At 37.1% G+C, this 20,897-nt stretch overlaps 1 protein-coding gene across 1 annotated transcript in view; it reads left to right on the top strand.

The window, feature by feature from the left end:
* The window catches only part of BMP5 (bone morphogenetic protein 5), a 52,425-nt gene extending 33,895 nt beyond the window's left edge, over nt 1–18,530 (top strand). The window contains exons 4-7 of the mRNA XM_010222405.2: nt 5,734–5,931; nt 13,691–13,767; nt 14,595–14,705; nt 18,334–18,530. Of these exons, the coding sequence (XP_010220707.1) occupies nt 5,734–5,931; nt 13,691–13,767; nt 14,595–14,705; nt 18,334–18,483 (536 nt within the window). The 3' untranslated portion in view covers nt 18,484–18,530. The remainder of the gene's footprint in view (nt 1–5,733; nt 5,932–13,690; nt 13,768–14,594; nt 14,706–18,333) is intronic.
* Nucleotides 18,531–20,897: the final 2,367 nt, after the last annotated feature.

Here is a 20,897-nt window from a genome sequence, read left to right as displayed (position 1 = left end):
AGAAGCGTGGGAGAGTGATACCTGGCTGGGGCTGGAGGCATCTGGGGAGTCTCCTCCTCCTCCATGAACAGCGTCCATGATCTAGAAGCAGTGCCTGGCAGCACTCTTGAGCACACTTTGATTTACTGAACTAGGTGTAGTGCTTGTTTCCAGCTGGGTCACACTGGAGTCAGCATTTTCCTATGTCTGCTTGTCAAAGACAACCTGAAAACACCCTTTGTTAGCAAGGGCACACAGTGCCTGCTGGTACATACCAGTCCTCCTGTATGGCCGAGCAGTTCTCACTCCTTGCCCTGCTTCCCAGGTAGATGAAGGATGTGTCTGCCCCTAAGCACAGTATTTTAGTAGCAATAGTTGGCATTTACATTTAGTTTCATTTGGAAGGTTTTCATCCATTTTATTCAATTGATAATTAATTCAATATTCATCTTCAATGGATGACCAATGAATGTAGTCTTTCTCTGTTTTACTGTCCTACTGAAGACATTTTAACTGTGCAGAAGAGGCCTAGGACTTCCCAACAGTATTCACTGTTTGAGTACATTAAACTCAAGGATAAATTAAGTAATTAACAAACTGTATTTGTTTATAATTACATCTTTTCATTTAAACATGCGTGGTACTGCCCCATTATACAGTGCACCATGGTTCCTAACATTTTCACAAATAATCCCATTTGCTTCCATCAAGACCCTTATAAATATAAAAATTGGCACAAAAACCTATGCAAATTTAGTTCAACTGAACTGAATGAAAACAACAGAAGGAACAATTCAGAAAACAAAATATGAAAATTTAGTTTTGGCTAAAGCTGAGCAGCCTGGGAAATGTAGAATAGATCATCCAAGACCACCCATTTTTGCAGAATTCCTTTAAGTCTCCAGGGAGCAGAAGAGTTAACAAAACACATGAAGCTTATTTTCGAAAAGCTGTATATTACATCCATATAGATAGATGTGTTCACGAAAGAAAAAGTTTGCAAAACTGTCTATGTAAGTTATGCAATAGAGACAGGAGAAAATATCTTGGAGTGTTGCGGTTGCCTTATAGATGGATTTATCATATTTGTGTCATTAGTTTTTCTTATTTTGTTAAATAAATCTTAATTTAGTCTTTGGTAAGCAAGATCTACCTCAGTTATTTTGTTTCTGTGACGTACTGTTGCTCTCAAGAGCACTCTTCAGGAATAAGAAACCACAGAAGTTTCTATCTAATTCTGAAGTTACCTTGTGAATTGTCTCATTTTGGATATTATTCCCCACCAGAAGGAAAACATAGATGTGTTATCAGATTGTTTTTCTCAGCAAACCAAAAATGAATTCTCGGCATCACTAGAGTTTTCAATTCTACATATATTTATAATTATTACCCCAATTAACTACTGTGACCCAAAAGTACTAGTTAATCTGTAAAATGTGTTTTGTGGCTTGTTGAACATTTTTGAAAGTAAGTAAGTGCTTGTTTTTCATAACAAAATGAGTGGTTTGCTGCAGTTCGATGACTCAGGACAAAATAATGGATCTTGGAATCATTCATTGTCCTGCATTGCCAGGGTACATCTGGCCAAGATGCAGAGTGGCTGAAAATTCTTGCAAAATTAGTGTCTGCTCAGTGCCTTACGTAAAATATATGCTGCCTGGGGAGAAAGATTCAAGTCACAAATCTTACCACTGTCATTGGTATTCATGCTGGCAGTCTACGAAAAAGTCATGATTCTGACTGTCAAGAAAAACGAGGTGATGTCTCCAGGTCAAGATCGTGAGACATTCTGTTATACAAAGCTTGAAGAGCTCTTGCATTTCCAGTTGAAGCAGCCGAGGGAAAAATGGATTTTTAAGATGGAACTCGATCAGTTCATGAAAGCAAATGGGGCTGTGTGTGACAGCAGAAACCTGGGTTCACTGACACAGCAACTAACTCCAGAGTTGCATTCCTGAGTGGAAACCCTTTTCTGTGAGCATAAAAGGAGAACAAAATCCTCAGCACTTTTGGGATAGTGTCTTCTTATAAGTTGAACTGCATAGACATTTTCTAAACAGTCATTCCTTAATTATAGGGAGACAGAAGGTAAAAGGATAGATATTACTCACTGAGTCAGTCAAACCAGCACTTTTGCAGAACCTTTTGTACTTACTGCTAAAGGTATTTTACTATCAAATGGAATAAAAGCCAAAAATAAGTTTAAATGCCAAGTCAAACAAATATGTTTTGCCAAAGACTCAAAATTATATGAATAAAGAGTAGGGAGTTCAGCAGATTTGGAACATAAGGCCTTATACAGGTTTTAGTCTCCAAATATACCTGTCAATATGAAAAAGAAACAATAAATTATCTATCTGAGTGGGATTGAGAAGTGCATGCCAGCATGCAAGAAATTACGAAGGCTCCGGATCATCCCTGTACAGAGGAAGTCCATCTGTTTTGCTAATTTTTTGGTTAGGTGTGGGGGTGATTACAGTGACTGGGTTCAGCAGAGCGGGTGCTCACTGCCTGCCGGCTGCTTGTGCTGTGTTTCAGTGCCGCGAGCAATATGTTGATACCGTGTGTGTTTACAGTCTGAAGAAAGGTCTTTGACATCCTCAGGATTAAAGATGTGATAGAAATATCAAAACAAATTATTCTGAATGCTTGACGACCTTCAGCTCTTGTCCGGAGATGCTGAGGAGCATCAGGGAGCTACGTGTTGCTGTTTTGTTTTCACTCGTTTCACGTGGGCGAAGCGTCGAAGGGACGGTGCAGTCAAGCAGGTCAGCCTGAGTCACTCAGCTGCTTTTAGCAAATATTGCCCTAACACCACAGGATGGAACAGCTGCGTGCTGGAGAGACCTGATTTTTCGCTTGACACTGAAGCCAAGAGGACAGCTCTCGAAATGCTTACCAAAAATATTAGACTTTGGCCCATGGTCCCTTCCTGCCACAAAGGTCAGTCCAGGTCAGGATGAGGTTTCACTTACTTTGGGCAATCTGAAGTCCACCGTGCAGGAGAGACGCAGGCTCCCCACCATGGACATCGTGCACGGACAGAGCTGCAAAGACGAGGGGCATTCCCTGAGTCAGACACTGCAAGACCTCTTGTTCAGCAAGGGGCAAACTTGGACTTCTTTGTTGAAGGAAATCTGCTCCTCTCTCTCTCTCTTTTTTTTTTTTTTCATAAAGGATACTAGAAGTTCTGCAAATGCAAACTTTCTTTTACACAGAAGCAACCTAAAATGGAGACAACATATGTGATTTGAATTCTGTGAATTTCCAAACCAAACATTTCAGAGATCATCCTCAGAAGAAATACAGTGTCTCAAGGGCAGTGTATATTTTGATTGCTTCATCTTCTGAAAGTTACAGCTAATCTAAGGTATATGACAAACTGAGAGAGAAAAGTTTAATGATAAACCCACTGAAGTCAATAAAAGTTTTCCTGTTGACTTCACTGGAAGCAGATTTCAGTGCTTAGACTATTCAGAAATTGAAAAAGAAATGTTTCCTAAAAACGTAGCTTGGCAGCTTAAAAGATCAAGCAAATAAAGGAATAAAGTCACATAAACTGACTTTCTGTGTATAAAGGGACTGTAGATTACAGACTTTTTTTTTTTTTTTTACAGCATATCTCTATACCTTGAATAATGAAGTAAGCCTTAACTTGTGGAATCTTAAGTCATCTATAGCTGAAGTCTAAAGGAAACTCAGAGGAAACTTAATAATATTAAAAGTTATTTTAAAGGGAGTTCACACTGGTTTGAAGGATATTTTGCTTCACACACAATATCTACCATTGTAAATTCAGAGAACGTAGATTTAAATTCAGAAAACCTGCACATATCTTTATAGCCTCAGTAAATAAATCTAACAGTATTCTTAAAATGTCCACCAGTAAGGTATTTTATAGATAAAATTAAGATTCTGAAAGTCATAGGAAAAAAAATAAAGAAAATAAAGAAAAATAATAAAATAATAAAAATATTCCCTCTAGAAATGAGGGGAAACTTGGAACTTTGTGGTAAGAGGTTAGTTTGTCCATAGTGCAATGAATAGAGAATGGCCTGTATAGTTTTTCGTATCTGACTTGCTACAGAAATTTGAACATATAGAAATTAATGTTACTGAATTATTTAAGAGAAACTTACATAAACACATGAAAAGAAGAATTAAAGAAACATAAGATTAAAAAGCCATTTAAAATGAAATCAGAAGCTTCAACAAATATATTTTTTCCTTGCAGTCAAAAAAGTAATTATCAAAATTGTTCAGAATATGTTGCCAATTACTTGGCTCCGTAACTGCTAACTTTCTCAGTTCTTCTCCTGCCTTTGCTGGGCTCTCTGTCACTGGAAACATCTTAAACCAATTTAAAGTGCTACACCTGAATAAACATGTTGTAAAAGTGTTTATGTATTGAAGTGGGTCAGTTCAAGGTATGGTATTTGGCTGGAACTTCTAATTTCTCTTTTTACTGCAAAAGGGCTGCCAGAAGGAGGAAGTCTGAGCTGAATTAATACATTTGTTACAGTGGAAGTAGAATGGAAACTACTTTAACCACAAATCAAACTGCCTCTTTCATTTACGCCAATGATAGAGTTTTTCTAAGAAATATAGACTCTGGCATTCCGCCACTGTAGGTTTGCTCTTGAAAAGGAAACCTATATGCTCGTTTCTCAAAGGTTTGCTCCTAGGATTATTTGCAAGTTCTTTTTTTTTCTTAGAGAATTGAGCTAGGGGTACTGTACATTTGTGCAGCAGATGCTGCTGGGCTGTCCGTCTAACAGACTTTTCTGCACTGGCTCCGGAGGCTCCTGATGATGTGCGGGGCTCGCGGTGCGCGCAGTGTCTCTGCACATACCTTGTGCTTAAAGGACCTCTGTGTCCCCCACCCAGCACAGCTGCACAGCTTCACATGACACTGTCTCATTTTCTGACGCTTGAAGGGCTCTGCATAATACACGTACGCACAAAAGTGTTTACGCTGCCAAAATAAATTCTGTTCAGAGCAAGGGTTTATTTGCTAAAATGTCACTGATGCCGTTTCGGTCACTTGTTTTGCTTTCTTTTCTTTTAGCGAAGTCTAGATTCTATAATATAGTGAGGTTACCACAGAGGCCTGACTGAACAAATATTTTAAAGAAATATGCACATCCCTTGGGAACAGAACCAGAGTCAATAACGTGTATTTTTCAAACTCTGTTAGAGATTTCTCTCAAACGACGGGATGCCTTCATACCTTTGCTAGTGAATGAACATGAGTTTGAGTAACACTGTACAATATTTATTTTTCAAAGCAGAAGTATATTTATTATCTACGCTTCCCTGCTACCTCTTTGCCTTGGGGATATAAGGTTCCACATCTGACACCCTTGCGATGCAAAGATTAGGTGACCACATTGCATTATCCTTTTGATAGCCTCTCAGCTTGAATGGGCCTTGTTTATTTTTCACCTCTAAAGATGTGTACATGAGATTGAATTAAAATATCCATGTATCAAGTAAGGTAGGTAGCATACAGAGGCACAATTTTATGCAATGGCAGACTGCCTGTAAGGTTGTTGAAACTTTTGTAAATCATTGGATTTTCTGTTTTCTGGGCTCTATTCAACAAAATTAGGCTATGATTCCTAATAACATAAACTCAGAATTACGGGCAAACTCCTTGCCAGACTTCAGTCAGTGGCAGAATTCCCACCAGGGCTTCAGGAGGACCAGAAGTTCACCTCATGAATTTAACTTACAGTTTCCATTACTTTACAGGTCGGAGTATCAATGTTAAATCTGCTGGCCTGGTTGGAAGACATGGGCCTCAATCAAAGCAACCATTCATGGTTGCATTCTTCAAGGCAAGCGAAGTGCTTTTCCGTTCTGTTCGGGCAGCCAACAATAAAAGGAAAAACCAGAACCGCAACAAATCGAGTAGCCATCAGGAGTCTTCCAGGATGCCAAGTGTTGGGGGTAAGATGATGCTGTGATTTACTAGCTTCTGTTTGTAGGAGTTACAGGCAGCTGCTCGACTGTAGGGCACTCACAGCTGCTTAACAAGACACTGCTCATGGGCTGAACAGTCAGAAACTCTGTAGTTCTGAGAAAAAGAAATGTATATGAGTTTGAAATGAGTCCTCTGGAGCAGGCAGTGGCACAAAATGTCTGCCATGTGTGACAAGGAGGTAGACAAGGAGTTGCATGCCAGCTGCTTGTCTAGAAACCCTCAGTCAGGCACAATGCTTGGACTCTGTTTAACAGTTTTCCAGTTAAAGAAGCTGGGATGTAAGACAGAAATACGAATACTTAAAATGAGGAAGCTTAGCCAGTCTGTGAAAACGTAAACAGTTTATGAGTTCAGAGCAGCTGTCACCTGGTATGAATTCATGCTGTATCCCTGAATGAAACTGAATTTGATCCCTTATTGATGGGAAAGGTACTTACAATAAAGCATGTGGAAATGGTATTTCCATTAGGAACCTGGAGTAAGTTTTGCTGAAAGTCTTTCCTGAAATGCTCTTTTCAGTTAAGAGTATACTGTCACTTTCTAGATGTTCCCACTTTCAAATAAAAGTGTCTACCATTGGAAGACAGGATGCAAGAAAGGAACTCAAGATATATCTTTCCGAAAGCATGGCAGATTATCACAGTATCAAAAACTCAGGATTGACACTACTCTTAAGCTCAGTGGATGTTTATAAGCAAGCAAATTAGTATCTTGTTGTGGAAAGAATTCATTCTCAGAGTGGAACTCCTCTATTTGTGGAGAACCATTATGGGCATTATGCATTACTTAAATCCCACTCAAAACCTCAAAAATGGCATATTAGAGACCCCTCTAATGCAATACATAAGTCTTTCCATGATCCTCTGCACATGGATGAATTTTAGCCATAACAAACACAGACTCTTGCTTAAGAAATCGTAGAAATCAGTTGAATCTATCTTTTTAAATTTACTTAGGATTTACTTGGTGATCTACTAGAATAAAATGCCACTTTTGAGTTAAAAATGAGTATTCAAATATGAACAGAAATAATATAAAAAAAACCTTTTAATCTATAGCAAGGGTTATTGTCACTTCAGTAGTGGGTTCAGTTTTATGTGTGCATGAGGTATAGGTAGAAAAAACACTGTGCTCTTTGCAGAATACAGTTCATCTTTCTCTAGTTTCTGTTGAGGACCTGAGACATGTTTATTTCTGAGGTAGATGGGTTGGAGGGATGGACGTGTTCCCTCTGAGGACCCCAGCTTTTGAAAAGGTGCTGAAATTTGTTAAGATGCTGGGATCCTTTATTTACAACTGTTCTTTTGCTTGTATTTTGATGGTGAAGTTCCCTGATATTCTGTACCACAAGCACCTTGTCTGCACAATTAATTTTTAACTTTCATTAATCAGTATTGCAGGTGAGCAACTATAAATTAATAGGAAAAGATGACCTTAAGATGAAAACTTAAACTTTTATTAATAAAATCAAAAAACCTGCATGTTCTTTAATAGAAAGGCTTTGTAAAATTATTTATTATATACAATATGATATTAACAAAATGTTCTCCTTTCATTAACTGTTTTACTTATTCAGTAACCACGAGCGTGTTTTTGGAAACAATAGGTTAAAATTCGCTGAGCATTCTGCAATTCATATTTTAATATCTGTTTCCTAGCTTACATTGACTTTAAATTCATTGATTTTGATAAAGGGATTGAGTTTGTGTAATGCCAGTATCATAACTTTGGTTCTGCAAAAAGTGTTTCTTCTATTTTACTGGTACTACAAGATGTACTTCCCTATTTTCATAAAAGTGCTTTGGACTGAATAACACAAAGTGATTTTTTTGTGTGTGTGGTGCTTATTTATTTTTCTTAAAATGTAGTCAGTTATGCTCTGTGAAACTGCTTTAATTCCAAAAAAAACCCCAATTCCCTACTTCCAAGGTAAGTAATATTGCTTCTGCACCAAAAAAACCCAACCAATGAAACAACCAAAAAAAACCCATAAAAATGCTTTTCATACTTGCCAGAAAATATCTACTAATTTGAGAATTATGTAATTGAAATTTAGGAAAAATAACAAAAAACTAAGTATACAAATGGCTATGTGTTTTATTTCTTGTCTGCCATTTTGGGAAAGACATTTTAAAATTTAAACATGTTCTTTAAATGCATAAAAGAATTTTATTGCTCTTTTGTCAATAAATCCTGGTCCACCTCATCAAATTATTTCAATATCCACTATTTGATTGCTGTTTTTGTTTCTTTTAAAAGCTAATATAAAAGCCAATAAAGTACCTTGTGTTGAATGAGGAGCAGCACTATGATTTTTAAATCTATTAATTAAGCCATCACTTTTTCAATGATTTTAATGGTCACAGTGATGGGGTAGTTTCTTTTTGAACCACACGTAAAGGGAAATTAACATTTTTATTCACTTCACCTTCAATGTGATTTTAAAACTTTAAGGCAAAAATATCTTACCCAGTTGCATCTCAAACTCCACTATGTTCCTTTATCTATAAAACACATGGAAGGCATTTAGGAAAACAAACACATTGCAAACATACCAAAATACAGCAGTACCTTAGTCTTTTAGGCAGTTTTTAGGCTGAGATGAAGGTCCATATTAAATGTACTGATCTCTACCTGTGTAGGCAGCTGCTGAAGACCTAAGGTTTAATTAAGATGTCACACAGATGTCTGGATTCACTTGAGATGTTCTAGTGTCATTTCAGAAAGATCTTCCATAGGTCCTGTGTCATATATGCTAACCACATATCATTTTCTAATATCCCAGGGTTTATGAAGTGGTAATAGATGTACACCCCCTGTTAACTGCGTTCTGCATCTTGTTAAACATGTCAACAAAGTCTAGGTATCAGTTCAGCTAATTAGGGTGAGCTGGATTGCTACCCAATCTCCCTTGACTGCATTGCCTCAATTTTCATCAAATATTTTGGGGGCTTATACTTCTAGCATGTCTGTAGGCATTTACATGCAGATACCTAAATTTAACTATCTTAATTTTAAAATGAATCCCATCTTTCTACCCCATTAGAAAATAAGAGTTGAACAAATTAGTTAAGCCTGTGTGATTATATCAGGAAAGCTGTATACAAACTCCCTGCTGCCCTAACGTTGGAAAACAAGCAATCTTAACTTTCTTAGCCCTAACTGTAGTGGCAGGTATGAACCATACATGCTAGAAAGTTGCATTAGCATGGGAATTACCTATGGAAGAGTTGTCTCTATATTTCAAAATACTAGTGAACCTCATTTACGTATCCAGTCTCGTTCCAGAGCTATTGTAAATACTGCAAGAGCAGTGAAAAGTGCTTTATGAAACAATATCTCTTTATGATTTATTCAGGCAGAGAGCTGAATGCTGAAGTGTTTGATGATGTTCTGTGTTGAAAGTTAAAATGCAGATAATTTATGTCGCTATTGCAAACTACCTTAATGTTTAAGTACTATTCTATATTTACAATTTCCCTTTAAATTTTAAGTGTTCTGTGTTTGAGAGCCATAAAAGAACTCCTCCTTGCTCCCATTTGTTAATTGCATTTATCTGACCTTAGTGTATGCAGTGAAAGGCACTCAGTTTTGATACCTAGGATTCAGTTTAAAATGACAGTTAGATTTGGGAAAGAAAAAGACAGCAAGAATTGTTGTAGAGTTGTAGAGAGTAGAAGGCACAATTCAAGAGAAGGAAGTAGTCATCTGCTCTACTTTTTTCCACCACTTCCTCCAGGAGATAATGGTTTTTCCCAGGCTACATAACTACAGTCCATTTCTCATGACATAGCAGAAGTCTCACAGGTAACTGCAAGCTCTCATAGCAGTGTCTACCATAACAAAACTGCCTGGAGGAGCAGCTCCTGCATGACAGTTTGACTTCTGCACCATTGCCCCAGCTGTCCCTACATCACAAATAGACAAAATCCTTTTATTTGGGTACTGTTAATGATCAATGGTGGGACTTTTCAAGATGCAGATGCTTCAAGATGCTTCACTTAATGTGTCAGAGAGTGTGGTTATACTTTTGTTGCAGGCCAATCCTGTCCTTACCCCAATAATTCCTTCTTCTTCTATTTTTCTCCTGTTACTTTGGGGTTTTATTCCTTTTTCTTTTGGATGTCAAGGACAGGCTTTGCTGTATTCTCAGCAAGTCAAAAAGGGTTGCCGGGCAGGTAGTTCTTCCCTTCCTTCTTTCGACCATATTATCACTGAAAAACATGTTTCTGAATTATTCATGAGGAATTATAACACAAACAAACACAACATGGAGAAAATAAGATCTATATGTGCTAGTTATTATAACAGCTGGGCAAATGTTGACAGATCTTGTGTCAGCATCCCTGTGTTGCTAAGAACTTCAAGAAAATATGACCTCGATGCAGTGCAAAAACACAGAAAACTAAACTTAGCTTTTAGACCCCACCTGCCTTCTATGCACAGAGGATTGAAGTGTTTATTACTTACCCAGTTCTGTTTTGGTTAAACTGCAGATAAAAGGAAAAATAACTAAAACAAATCAAAATAAGACATCTTGTTCCTCAAAGTACACCACATAAAGCTTTTTTTTTTCTTTTCTTTTTTTTTTCTTTTGAACTTTATCCTTTGAATAGAATTGCAATATAATTGGGCACTAAAGGATATACACTTTTAAATATTTAATAGTGAATTCTACCAGTAAACTCAAAAACAAAGCTACATATCTTTTGATTGGATAGATAAGATCATATTTTGTGGTGAGCACAAGAGCAGAAAACAATACTTAACTGTGTATTTCCTTCATTTTATTGGTTGGTGTCACACTAATTAATTAAGAACACAACTTTGAGACAGTAGATATAGAGATGTCTGTAATTCTTTAATTCTCTTCCCTCCCCCAAGCCTTATTCAAATTTCTTATAATTTCTTGCCCTCTTTCCATAGCTCTTTCTGTTATGTAAATTTTCGGACCCCCCACCCCCCTTATTGCAGTCCCTGAATAGCTCAGGAACTTTTACTTAGTCACAATATCCTATGGTTTTGATTCTTGACAGAATAAGGATATGGGCTTGATGCTGAAGTTTGTGAAATTGGATCCTTGGCACCAGCTCCTATTATAAATGTCACACTTGAAACTTATATGTAATTTTATATCACACACAATATATGCCCTATATGAAAGATAGAATTTAAGGAATTAATAGGAGTTTCTTGTGAATCTAAAGCTCTTCATAGGTAGGTGTGTGGGTTAAATGGTTTGCAGATAGCTTATCTTCCCATAAAACACAGACCATCATAACCATATGCTGGTGTGATGTCGCTCGTCCAACCCAGGTTAATCTATAATCAAATAACTCTGGCCTCTTGTCAGTGGTGGCTACTGATAGTACTAGAGGAAACGGACAGAATCTAAAGCATCGAAAGTTCCACAGGAACTTAAGGAAAAAAGTAGCATCCATCCTTAAAAAGGAATGAGTTTTAGGAGCATTGTAGCTTAGTAAGTCTAACTTCAGCACCAGTGGTGATATTAGGACAAGTTATTTAGAATTACAAATGATTAGCTAAGCTCACAGAGGAGGCATGTCTATGGTATATCTTGACTTGTGTATAGCTTTTGATGCAATCTTAAGAGATACTTTGCATTCTGGGTATATTTGTTAGAAAGTGCATATATTGCTCATTGAAAAAGGTCATATTCCTGTAATATTTTGCAGATAATTATAAAATTTAGGCAGGCATTTTGAATGATATCTTGTTGAGTCTCTTCTGGATCTGAATCAGTCTAACATTTTATTGGTAATTTGGGTGATTGATCACTTCCTGCAAATCTGGCATCCTTTATGACCTTATTGAGGATGTACCCTGCTTCACTGTCCAGGTTGGTAACAAAGATATTAAATTGCATTCGCTCCAGGCCTAATTCCAGAGGGACACCCCTAGAAACCAGCTGCCAGATAGAATTAGTACCACTGATCACAAACCTCTAAGACCAACAGTCCAGCCAATTTTCCACCCCTTAAATTGTTTATTTATACAAACCATGTCTCACCAATTTGTCTATAAGAAACTACGGGAGACCATGTTAAAAAAGCAAAATGAAGAACATCCACTGCTCTCCCAAAGTCCATAGAGCTACTCATCTCAACACAGAAAACACTCAGTTTGGTTAGGCACGGTTGCCCCTTGATAAATCTATGCTGTTTCCAAACACCTCTTTGTTCCTCATGTGCCTTCCAGGAGGATTTGCTCCATAGTCTTCCCAGAAACTCAGGTGAGATTCACTGCCCTCCTGAAGATGCGTATGATATTTTCCATTCTTGAGTCACAATAAACATCCTTCAGGTGCCAGATACATTTAAAAGTGGTAGGAAGTGACCTCACAGTCATTTTGTACTAAAAAATTATGTACCCTCTGGTGCTCCTCCTGCTCCTATGGACTTGTGTTTCTTCAGTTTGCTTTCTTCAGTTTGCTTCTAACTCAATTTTCTCTACTGGGGGTAGTTCAGTCTCTATTTCCAGAGACTTAGAAGACTTGAGATCAAATCTTGTTGGTAAAATCAAGGTAAAGAAGGCACTAAAGGACTCAACCTTTTCTGAGTCCTTTGTTGCAAGGTCCCACGCCTCGTTGAGCAGTAGGGTCACATTTTTCTTACTTTCCTTTTTGCTGCCAGTGAGCCTGTGTAAGCCTGCCTTGTTGCCCTTCTCATGCCTATCCAGTTTCAGCTCCAGCTGAACTTTGGCTTTTCTCATTCCATCATGATGCAATGCTCAGGCAATGCCTATATATTTCTACTGTGTCGTTCATAACACTCTCTAAGGAACCTTGTAGGATAAAGGCAAAAGTCCTGCAGGAACCTTATGTTCCAGAGTGGCTGTTTCTCTCAATGTAAATTTTCCCATATTGTTCTAAGATATATTGGATTTTTTTTTCATTTTATGCAAAAAAAAAAAAACTATGAATATGCAAAAAAAATTTAAACAGACCTCTAACTCCAAGCCTCCAGTCTTCTGGTATTAAAACACTAAAAATGAAAATTAGATTTATTTTTTGGTGTATTTCTTATATGTCTTTGTTGTTTTTGTTGTGAATTTCTGGCAATGCTATTTTTTTTTCTTTTCTTTTCTTTTCTTTTTTCCTGCCAGAAATGATTTTTTGGTCCCCAAAAAGGCATATTAAGCTTTCCTTAAATGGCAACAGAGGAGAGAGACTGTCCTCCCAGCTCTATCACATGACTCACTGCCAGCATCATTAGAACTAGCATCCTGAACTAACTCAGGTGGTGCTACTGTAATGAAGATACTGTCGCATTTCCTTCCCTTTCCCTTTCTCTGGGACAGGTTGCAGTAGGGAATGAGCACTGCATTTCCTCAAGGATTAGGATTGTCCTGGATAACAGAATGTCCTGGACATGTATAGGGTGTTCCGCGTGTTCTTCTATCCTGGCAAATCTCTGACAGTGCAGAAACATTTAAGTCTTTAGAAAGTGTTTGTTATTTTACTTGTTTAATAGTAACAACTAAAATAATCAGCTGATGAATATTTCTGGAAAAAGTACAGCAAAAGATGAAGGAAAATGTGGTAAAAAATGAAAATGTACTAATGTCTAAATAATAAATCTTGTAACTTTGTTGTATCAAGACAATTTTACTTCTGTTAATTTATTTTTTTCACTGCCCTGCTAAATACTGTCAGTTGTAGCAGTATTTCTAAATATATATTTTTTAATTATTTTATTCCCGTAGATTACAACACAAGCGAGCAAAAACAAGCATGTAAGAAACATGAACTTTATGTGAGTTTCCGAGACCTAGGATGGCAGGTATGGTTACAAATACTGTTTTCTATCTATTCTAATCATGAAAATTTATTTTACTTTCTCCCACTGTCGTTGGACATTTCCTCATGGTATCTCATAGATTAGAGAAAAATTATGTGTTTTGTGTGTTAAACTCTCCAATCCTTTAGGACACATCTCAGAGCTTTGGACCATGACCATAGAGAAAAGCACATAGATTTTGTCACAAATGTACTAGAATAATTCAAAGTTCTGGTTGGAGAACAAAAGGCGTTTTGAACAATGAAACTTGGGATGAAGTGAGATAAAAAGAAATTAATTCCGTGGAATATGCACCTGGCTCTTTCCCCCTCTTCCCACCATAGCTCATTTCTTTTGCCTGGCGAAGAAGAAATTCAACAAAACATATGTATAGCCTTTATTAAAATTTTAAAATATATTCCTGGGTGTGATCTTTTCCCTGTGCTGTCCATATTGCTGGAAGTAGTCAAAATGCACCTTGCAGTGACAATTCTACTAGGTAATCACTTGTAATCTTCTGTCTCATGCAGTAATAGCATTTATAATATTGAGTAGGCTGAGACGAGAGAATGCATTTTAATTACTTCTGTTACATCAAAAAGTGCTCAGGAATTTCAATTAGGAGAATTATGTTTTGCAATTTTAACTGAATTTTCATTTGAGTTTTGCAGGAACAAATGAAATACATTTTTTTTGGCAAAAAAGTACATTTACATGCCACATTATGGAGTTCATTTTGTCTTTGGATAAGTCTTAGTTAGTTTTATATAGTTTTAAATTCTCTCTACTTGAGAAGTATAAATGAGTATGTTCACTTGTTTTCCTTTTAGGACTGGATTATTGCACCGGAAGGTTATGCTGCGTTTTATTGCGATGGAGAGTGTTCATTCCCACTCAATGCCCACATGAATGCAACGAATCATGCCATAGTGCAGACGCTGGTACGCCCCTGCTTAGGTTATCCTTGTCTGTTTTGTAGCTGCCAGTGTCTTGGCACAGGATCTGTCTTTCTCTTCCTCTCTGTTTGCTACTATTGGATTTTGATTATTTTTCTGTAAACGATAGCTCATTTCAAAGCCATGCTTTGAGGATTACGCTGAATAGCAGATGAGCATTCCAGGGTGTAGGATGGGTTTACTTTCCATTTCAAATGCAATGCTACATTAGAAGACTGTGTCATTCCACCAAAGAATTTTGTAGCATGAAGCAAAGTGGAGGCAGCCCCACTTCCAAGAGTTTTTCACAGCCCATGTTAATATCTACATGTTAATACCTTCCAGAAATGCTCCAGATACATAGCCACTCTGTGGACTCCTGCTATCAACTGTTGGCAGAGAAGCTCAAAATGTAGTTTAATGGGAAGTGTTGCAAGTAGATACATTAGCATGTGAGACACTCTGTTCAGTCAGGCCTGGCTAACACAACCTCTAAACAAGTGTTTGGATTTGCTGCTCTGCCTGGTACATGTAAGAGGAGATCTGCAGCCAGCTTTCTGCTTCTGCCAGTTCTTAGGCTAATCTTTAGCTGGAGCAGCCAAAAGGAGGAGCTGAGTTGTATCAACTGGCAAGGCCTCCTCTACTCCCAAAATGTCTGGTTACGGTTCAGGATGCATTGCACTTCCAGAAGGCAAGACACCTAGGACATTTTGAAGCATTATGCTTTGTGTCTGATATTAATTTTCCACCTGTGCCAGCTAAATAACTGCCTCTGGACAGCATTAGTATTGGCAGACTAAGAAACAGCGGGATGAGAGTAGGAGTACAAAACCAAGATAGGAAATGCTTGCCAATCCTCATTAGTTTCTAGAAAGGTCAAGGCACTCAACTGTGACTAGAGAAACAAGGCTCTCCCTGATTTCAGCTGGTGGTCAAGAAAGTATCCTGACCACCAGACTGTGCTGCTGAGTCTATCTCTGGATGATGGTCTTTTTCTTTGCTTTTGACTATAAAACCCTGAGAAACCTGTTCTACTTCAAAAGTGGGTGCACCTATTACCCTCCTGGGTAAAAATAAACACATCCCACTTGCCCATGCAAGGAAACTTGGTTTTGCTTGATTCTTTCTAACAAAAAAACAGATTTTGCCTTTGAAAATTGGCAAGTATTCCTACATGGCAGGGGCATTTTTTAATAAAACATATGGCCCGAGACCTTTTCCTTTCCTTTCCTTTTCCTTTCAGCTTCTTATTTATGCACTTTCCACAAGTCATTACACTGCTGCAATATTTTATTCCTTTAGCCCAAAATTCAACTCAGCAAGATTCACGAAAAGAAGGGGAAAAGTCAGAGGCTGGGAATAAAGAGAAGGGCTGCGTTAAGGGGTTCAGGTGCAGGGGAAAAGCAAATGCTAGTTAGGAAGGAATATAGTAATGTGTCCGTGAGATGATGAAGAACAACACATATGCAGCCATGAAATGAAAATAAATAAGTCAGCAAGGCAATAGTTTAGCATTATGTAAACATTGCACATTGCCCAGAAAAGTTGCCAATACCAGTGAGATCCCTAGGTTAGAGTTCCTTCCTACAGTTATGGACTGTGAAATAAAAAGTGTCTCATTGCTATTTTCACTTGTGCATCTACTCTTTCCAAAAATCATTAATTTCCCATAGTTAAGAAATTTCTGCAGAATGTATTTTTTTTATGTGGATACTTAAATTTTCCCTCCTTTTTATTGCCTTTTTGGAATTGTGTGTCTCCCTCTGCATATCCTGTACATGCATTCGGTTATGCAGCCAAAAAATCATGAGGCTAATTAAATTTTAACTGCACATAAATTAGATGAGATAACAGTAGTTGAATGCTTTCTGGATTAAATTATATAAAATTCAGATTTACACAAGGTGTGCACATGGGGATAGCTTGGGAAACAATTATTCATACACCCCACCCTAACCCAAATGTAATCATGTCCCAGCCATCCTGATTACACCATGCTGAAAAAGCCCACTCTTTGGGTTGGGAAGTGATTGTTCCTTGGTACCCCTCCAAACTTGCCTGACTCATTTTTTTTTCTTTTGTAACAAGCACAGGAGAGATGTTGGGTCAGTACCTCCCTCATTTTCCTTTTTTTTTCTTTCTGTGGGAGAAATGATACTAAACTTAGAACACATAGATGCATATAAATGCAAGATAGATCATGTTTAAATGAGTTACTATTGTATTATTTTCTTATCTCTCTTCCCGTGAGCCTTGGAAAAAGTATTGAGGTGGAATTGACCGCTTGGTCATTGCAGTCAGCAGATTAGCAGGCAGCCTCATGCTGACCTGCAGGCTTTTGAAATTCTCACCTTAATAAAGATATTCTTTAAAAGCACGGTCATGTAGCTCGGTGGAGGAAAGGCAGCTCAGAGAGAGAGAAAAACATAGCAGCCTATTTTAAAAGCTTGCAGGGTTTTCCAGGTTATCTTTCTGGCAAAAAAAGACCAGCAAGTCTAACACATTCACAGAGCTGTCAAGCTCATAGCTGGAGAGGCAGAGGCTGGTGGGCCAAGAAGTTATGGCAGGGCAAACATCTGCTTAGGCAAGACATAATCATTCCTCAGCGTTTTGCTATTCATTTGTTAAACTGTTTTTAAATGTGTGTCTAAACTCTTACTAAACTGCTACTTCAGGATTTATTATTGCTCATTTCAAAAGATCTTCTCATGGTAACAGTTATGTAAAAATCGTTTCCTGATAAACTGTTCTCTGTTGTCTGGCAAAGACTCTGGGTTTATATCACCACAAGACAGATGGCTATAACAGATTTACAAAGACTTAACATACAAAGGAAAGCTATTACTGCTGAAGTCTTCATTTATGCCTTAATAATCTCTTGCCCTCTCTATTACAACTCCCTCCTTTCTGGCCTCCCCAGTTACCAGGTCTTCAGCATGTGTAGAATATTACATCTAACTTTAAGACCTTGTATTTCCCCCCATTTTCAGATATTTCCACTAGATCTTGTTCATTCTGGGATGCTGTTCAAAACTGTTTTCTTTTCCTTAACCTTCCTTTGATATATTCCAGCCTGGTGTACAGAAAGCCTTCTCTGTCTCAAACCTTTCCCCAGACCTTCTGTCCAGCTGGCACCCACCTTACAAATTGATTTTGACTCCAGTGGAAGTAGAATTGGTTCCATAAATCCCTAGATAAGACCTTAAAAATACACTGATGTTGCCTGGAAACCCACATCTTATTGTTTGACAGGCTGGAACTAGTGTTTCAGAACGAGCCCATCGAGTCCAGGGTCCTGAGCATTGGCTTCATGTTAAGTGCTGTCCTGAACAAAGATGGTACTAACCATATGTTTAAGTGCTTTCCTAAACTCTGATGCTTTTCTAAATTTCATCTGAAAACCACTTTTGTCTTGGCTGCTCCTCCTATTTTATCTCTCCATCAGCTGTTGTGTAGGTCTGGCCATGAGTTGAAATCAGTGAAAAGTTCACAAGACAAGGTGGAATTTAAAGTTGCTACCCAAAGAAAATCTGTAACCACAGGACCCTTTGAATTCTATAGTCATGCTTTGCACTGACCTGATTCTTGTACCACTCTGTTTGATATATGAGCAATGTATTTATCTGTCTTTCAGGTTCATTTGATGTTCCCTGATCATGTACCAAAGCCATGCTGTGCACCAACAAAACTGAATGCAATCTCCGTGCTCTACTTTGATGACAGTTCCAATGTTATCCTAAAAAAATACAGGAATATGGTAGTGCGTTCATGTGGTTGCCACTAGAACAAAAAAAAAATAATCTAAAGCAGAGGGTTTTATTCAGAATTGTAATAAAGTCAGTTATGAGCCTTGCTGATGAAAAGGCAACCCTAAATTTATTCCATTTCATGTCATCTCTCATTTAAATGTACAGTATAATGTATATAGTAGCTTTTATTTATTTAAAAGTATATAGTTTCTTTTGTATGAACAAAATTTCAAAACCATTTATTTTATGGGTCACCTTACTGTATGCAGTAGAACTTCAAAAAGTGATTTTTCATTTGAACATACTGGAACTCCCTTCATTCCATTTCAATATTTTAAAATAAAACCTTTGTGTAGATTTTTTTTAAGTGAGAAATTCCAGTACTTCTGTAACTGCTTTATATTGTTAAAGAAACTAAAATATGTTTGGTCATACGTTTGGTAATATTGTGCCAAAGAAAACTGTGGTGGGGTATTTATTTAGAAAAAGGCACAGGGAAAAAAAGGCAAAAAAAATAAACAAAACTGCTTGGCTAAACATATTTCTTCTTTTAGAAGTTCTGCTCCATTAGAAAAAGTGAAATGTTGAAGTGTTTAAGTAAATAAATAGTAGATAGAAAATAGAAGTTAAAAGGTTGCACATAATTGTTTTAACTATTTTCTTTAACAAGATGAGTGTAACTGGAGGAGTATGTTATTTCTTGGCTTGTGGGTTGTAGATTTTTCAAAAGGCTCGAAGCTTCGGGAATTCTGTGGAGACAGACTCCATCTATAAGTTTTCCATGTTAATACTAAAAATTGAACTACAACATTCTTACCTCAAATCAGGTCAGCTTATTACCTATGGCAATACTATGGTAAATATTTTTTAATAACAGAAAAAGGTAAAATCAAACAAACACAAAAGCCTCTCTCTCCTCCTGACAGTATATTGACTATACCCAAATCACGCAAAAGCCCAGAGTTTGGCGGGCTTAGGTCCCACTTCCCAGTTTGTTTTCTGACTGTGCAAGGAGAAAGATGCAGCAGCTGCTGCCCAGGGACAGTTGGGTGACCTGTCTAACCCAGGGTCTCATTTCTGGTGCTGCCTCTCCTCAGAAGAAAATGAAAAACACCTTTCAAAAGGAGCCATTGGTTAATTATTTGTAGCCTGTTTTAGACTTTCCTATTTGTTAGAGATTGTGGGAATGATGAGACGTGAGATTTAACCTTATCTTCTATTAGCATCAACTTTTGCCACTTCGAGAATTCTCAAATCCATAGTTTAATCTATAATCATTTTTAAAATACCCCTAAATTCTTGGCCTCAATAAACTCCTGTGGTTGTAAAATGCACAATTTAATTCCAGATAGTAATCATTCTCACCACCACAACCATATGCTTGCTTTGGAGTTACAAGATTTAATATCTCTGGATACCCCTTTGCTTTAGTATTATGAAAATGGGAAAATAGAAACCCTGTTTTCTCTTTATTAATGTGGTTAATTGTAGTATATGCTTTTATCATGAATTGCCTTGATTAAATATGCTACAGTTAAACAGTTCTCAGAGTATTGTTAAAAATGAATGGACCATTTCAATTTCTCCTATCTTTGTGAATCTATTCATTTAAACTATAACTTCAGTGGTTATTTAAAGTATATTTCAGAAAACTCAGATTATGGTAGACCGATAAAATGTGTGTGTGTGTGCACGTGTGTATGCCTGTGTGTATGCGTCTGTCGGTCTTTTTTTGCAGAAACTAATTTATTTTTTCTTACTATTGGAGTACTACCATAAATCTTTTCTACGCATGCACTCTTTATTATTATTATTTTTTAATATTAACAGTTCTGTCAGTCTCTGGAGCTCTTTCCTCTTATTATTACAGTTCCATTTTATACTTCCATTTCTACGTTATACTGGCCTTCCCTACTTAGCTATGTCTAGGTGCACAATAGTGTGTTTCTAAATATAAGGTCTCCTATTGAATTTCCATTTCAAAATACTTAAATAATGAAAGTTTGATTTCATAGGGCTGTCTTCAAAAACTGTACTGGTTTGTGTATAAATCAGGTAGATGGATATGCTTTTTGAACTTGAGTTATTCTAAATAGAATTTGATGAAAACTAAATTTGGGGTACATTGAGTAATATATTTTTGAATAATGGTGTACCATTTTAAGAATAAGAAATTGAAGATTATTGTTATATTATTCTTTAAAATATGCTGTTGGAATATATTTCTATATTTTAAGACATAATAAACCTGTAATACTATTTTGCTGTGCTGTGATTTTGATTCTGAACCACATAATAAAAGGAGGCCAGCTTTGTGTATTCTTTGAAAGGCAAAAGCAAGAGTTTGTCAATAATTTTGGATAGATTTTGTTGGAGTTTATAGAAAAATGACTTTTATCTTTTTGCTTCTTAAGCTGCAGATGATTGTACCACCTACATACAGTATTAA

Source organism: Tinamus guttatus, unplaced genomic scaffold, assembly GCF_059628265.1.
Source record: "Tinamus guttatus ecotype Peru unplaced genomic scaffold, ASM5962826v1 Tinamus_guttatus_pri_ptg000383l, whole genome shotgun sequence".
NCBI classification, from domain to species: domain Eukaryota; kingdom Metazoa; phylum Chordata; class Aves; order Tinamiformes; family Tinamidae; genus Tinamus; species Tinamus guttatus.
Note: the sequence above shows the minus strand (reverse complement) of the source record. Positions and strands in the feature narration are given on the sequence as shown.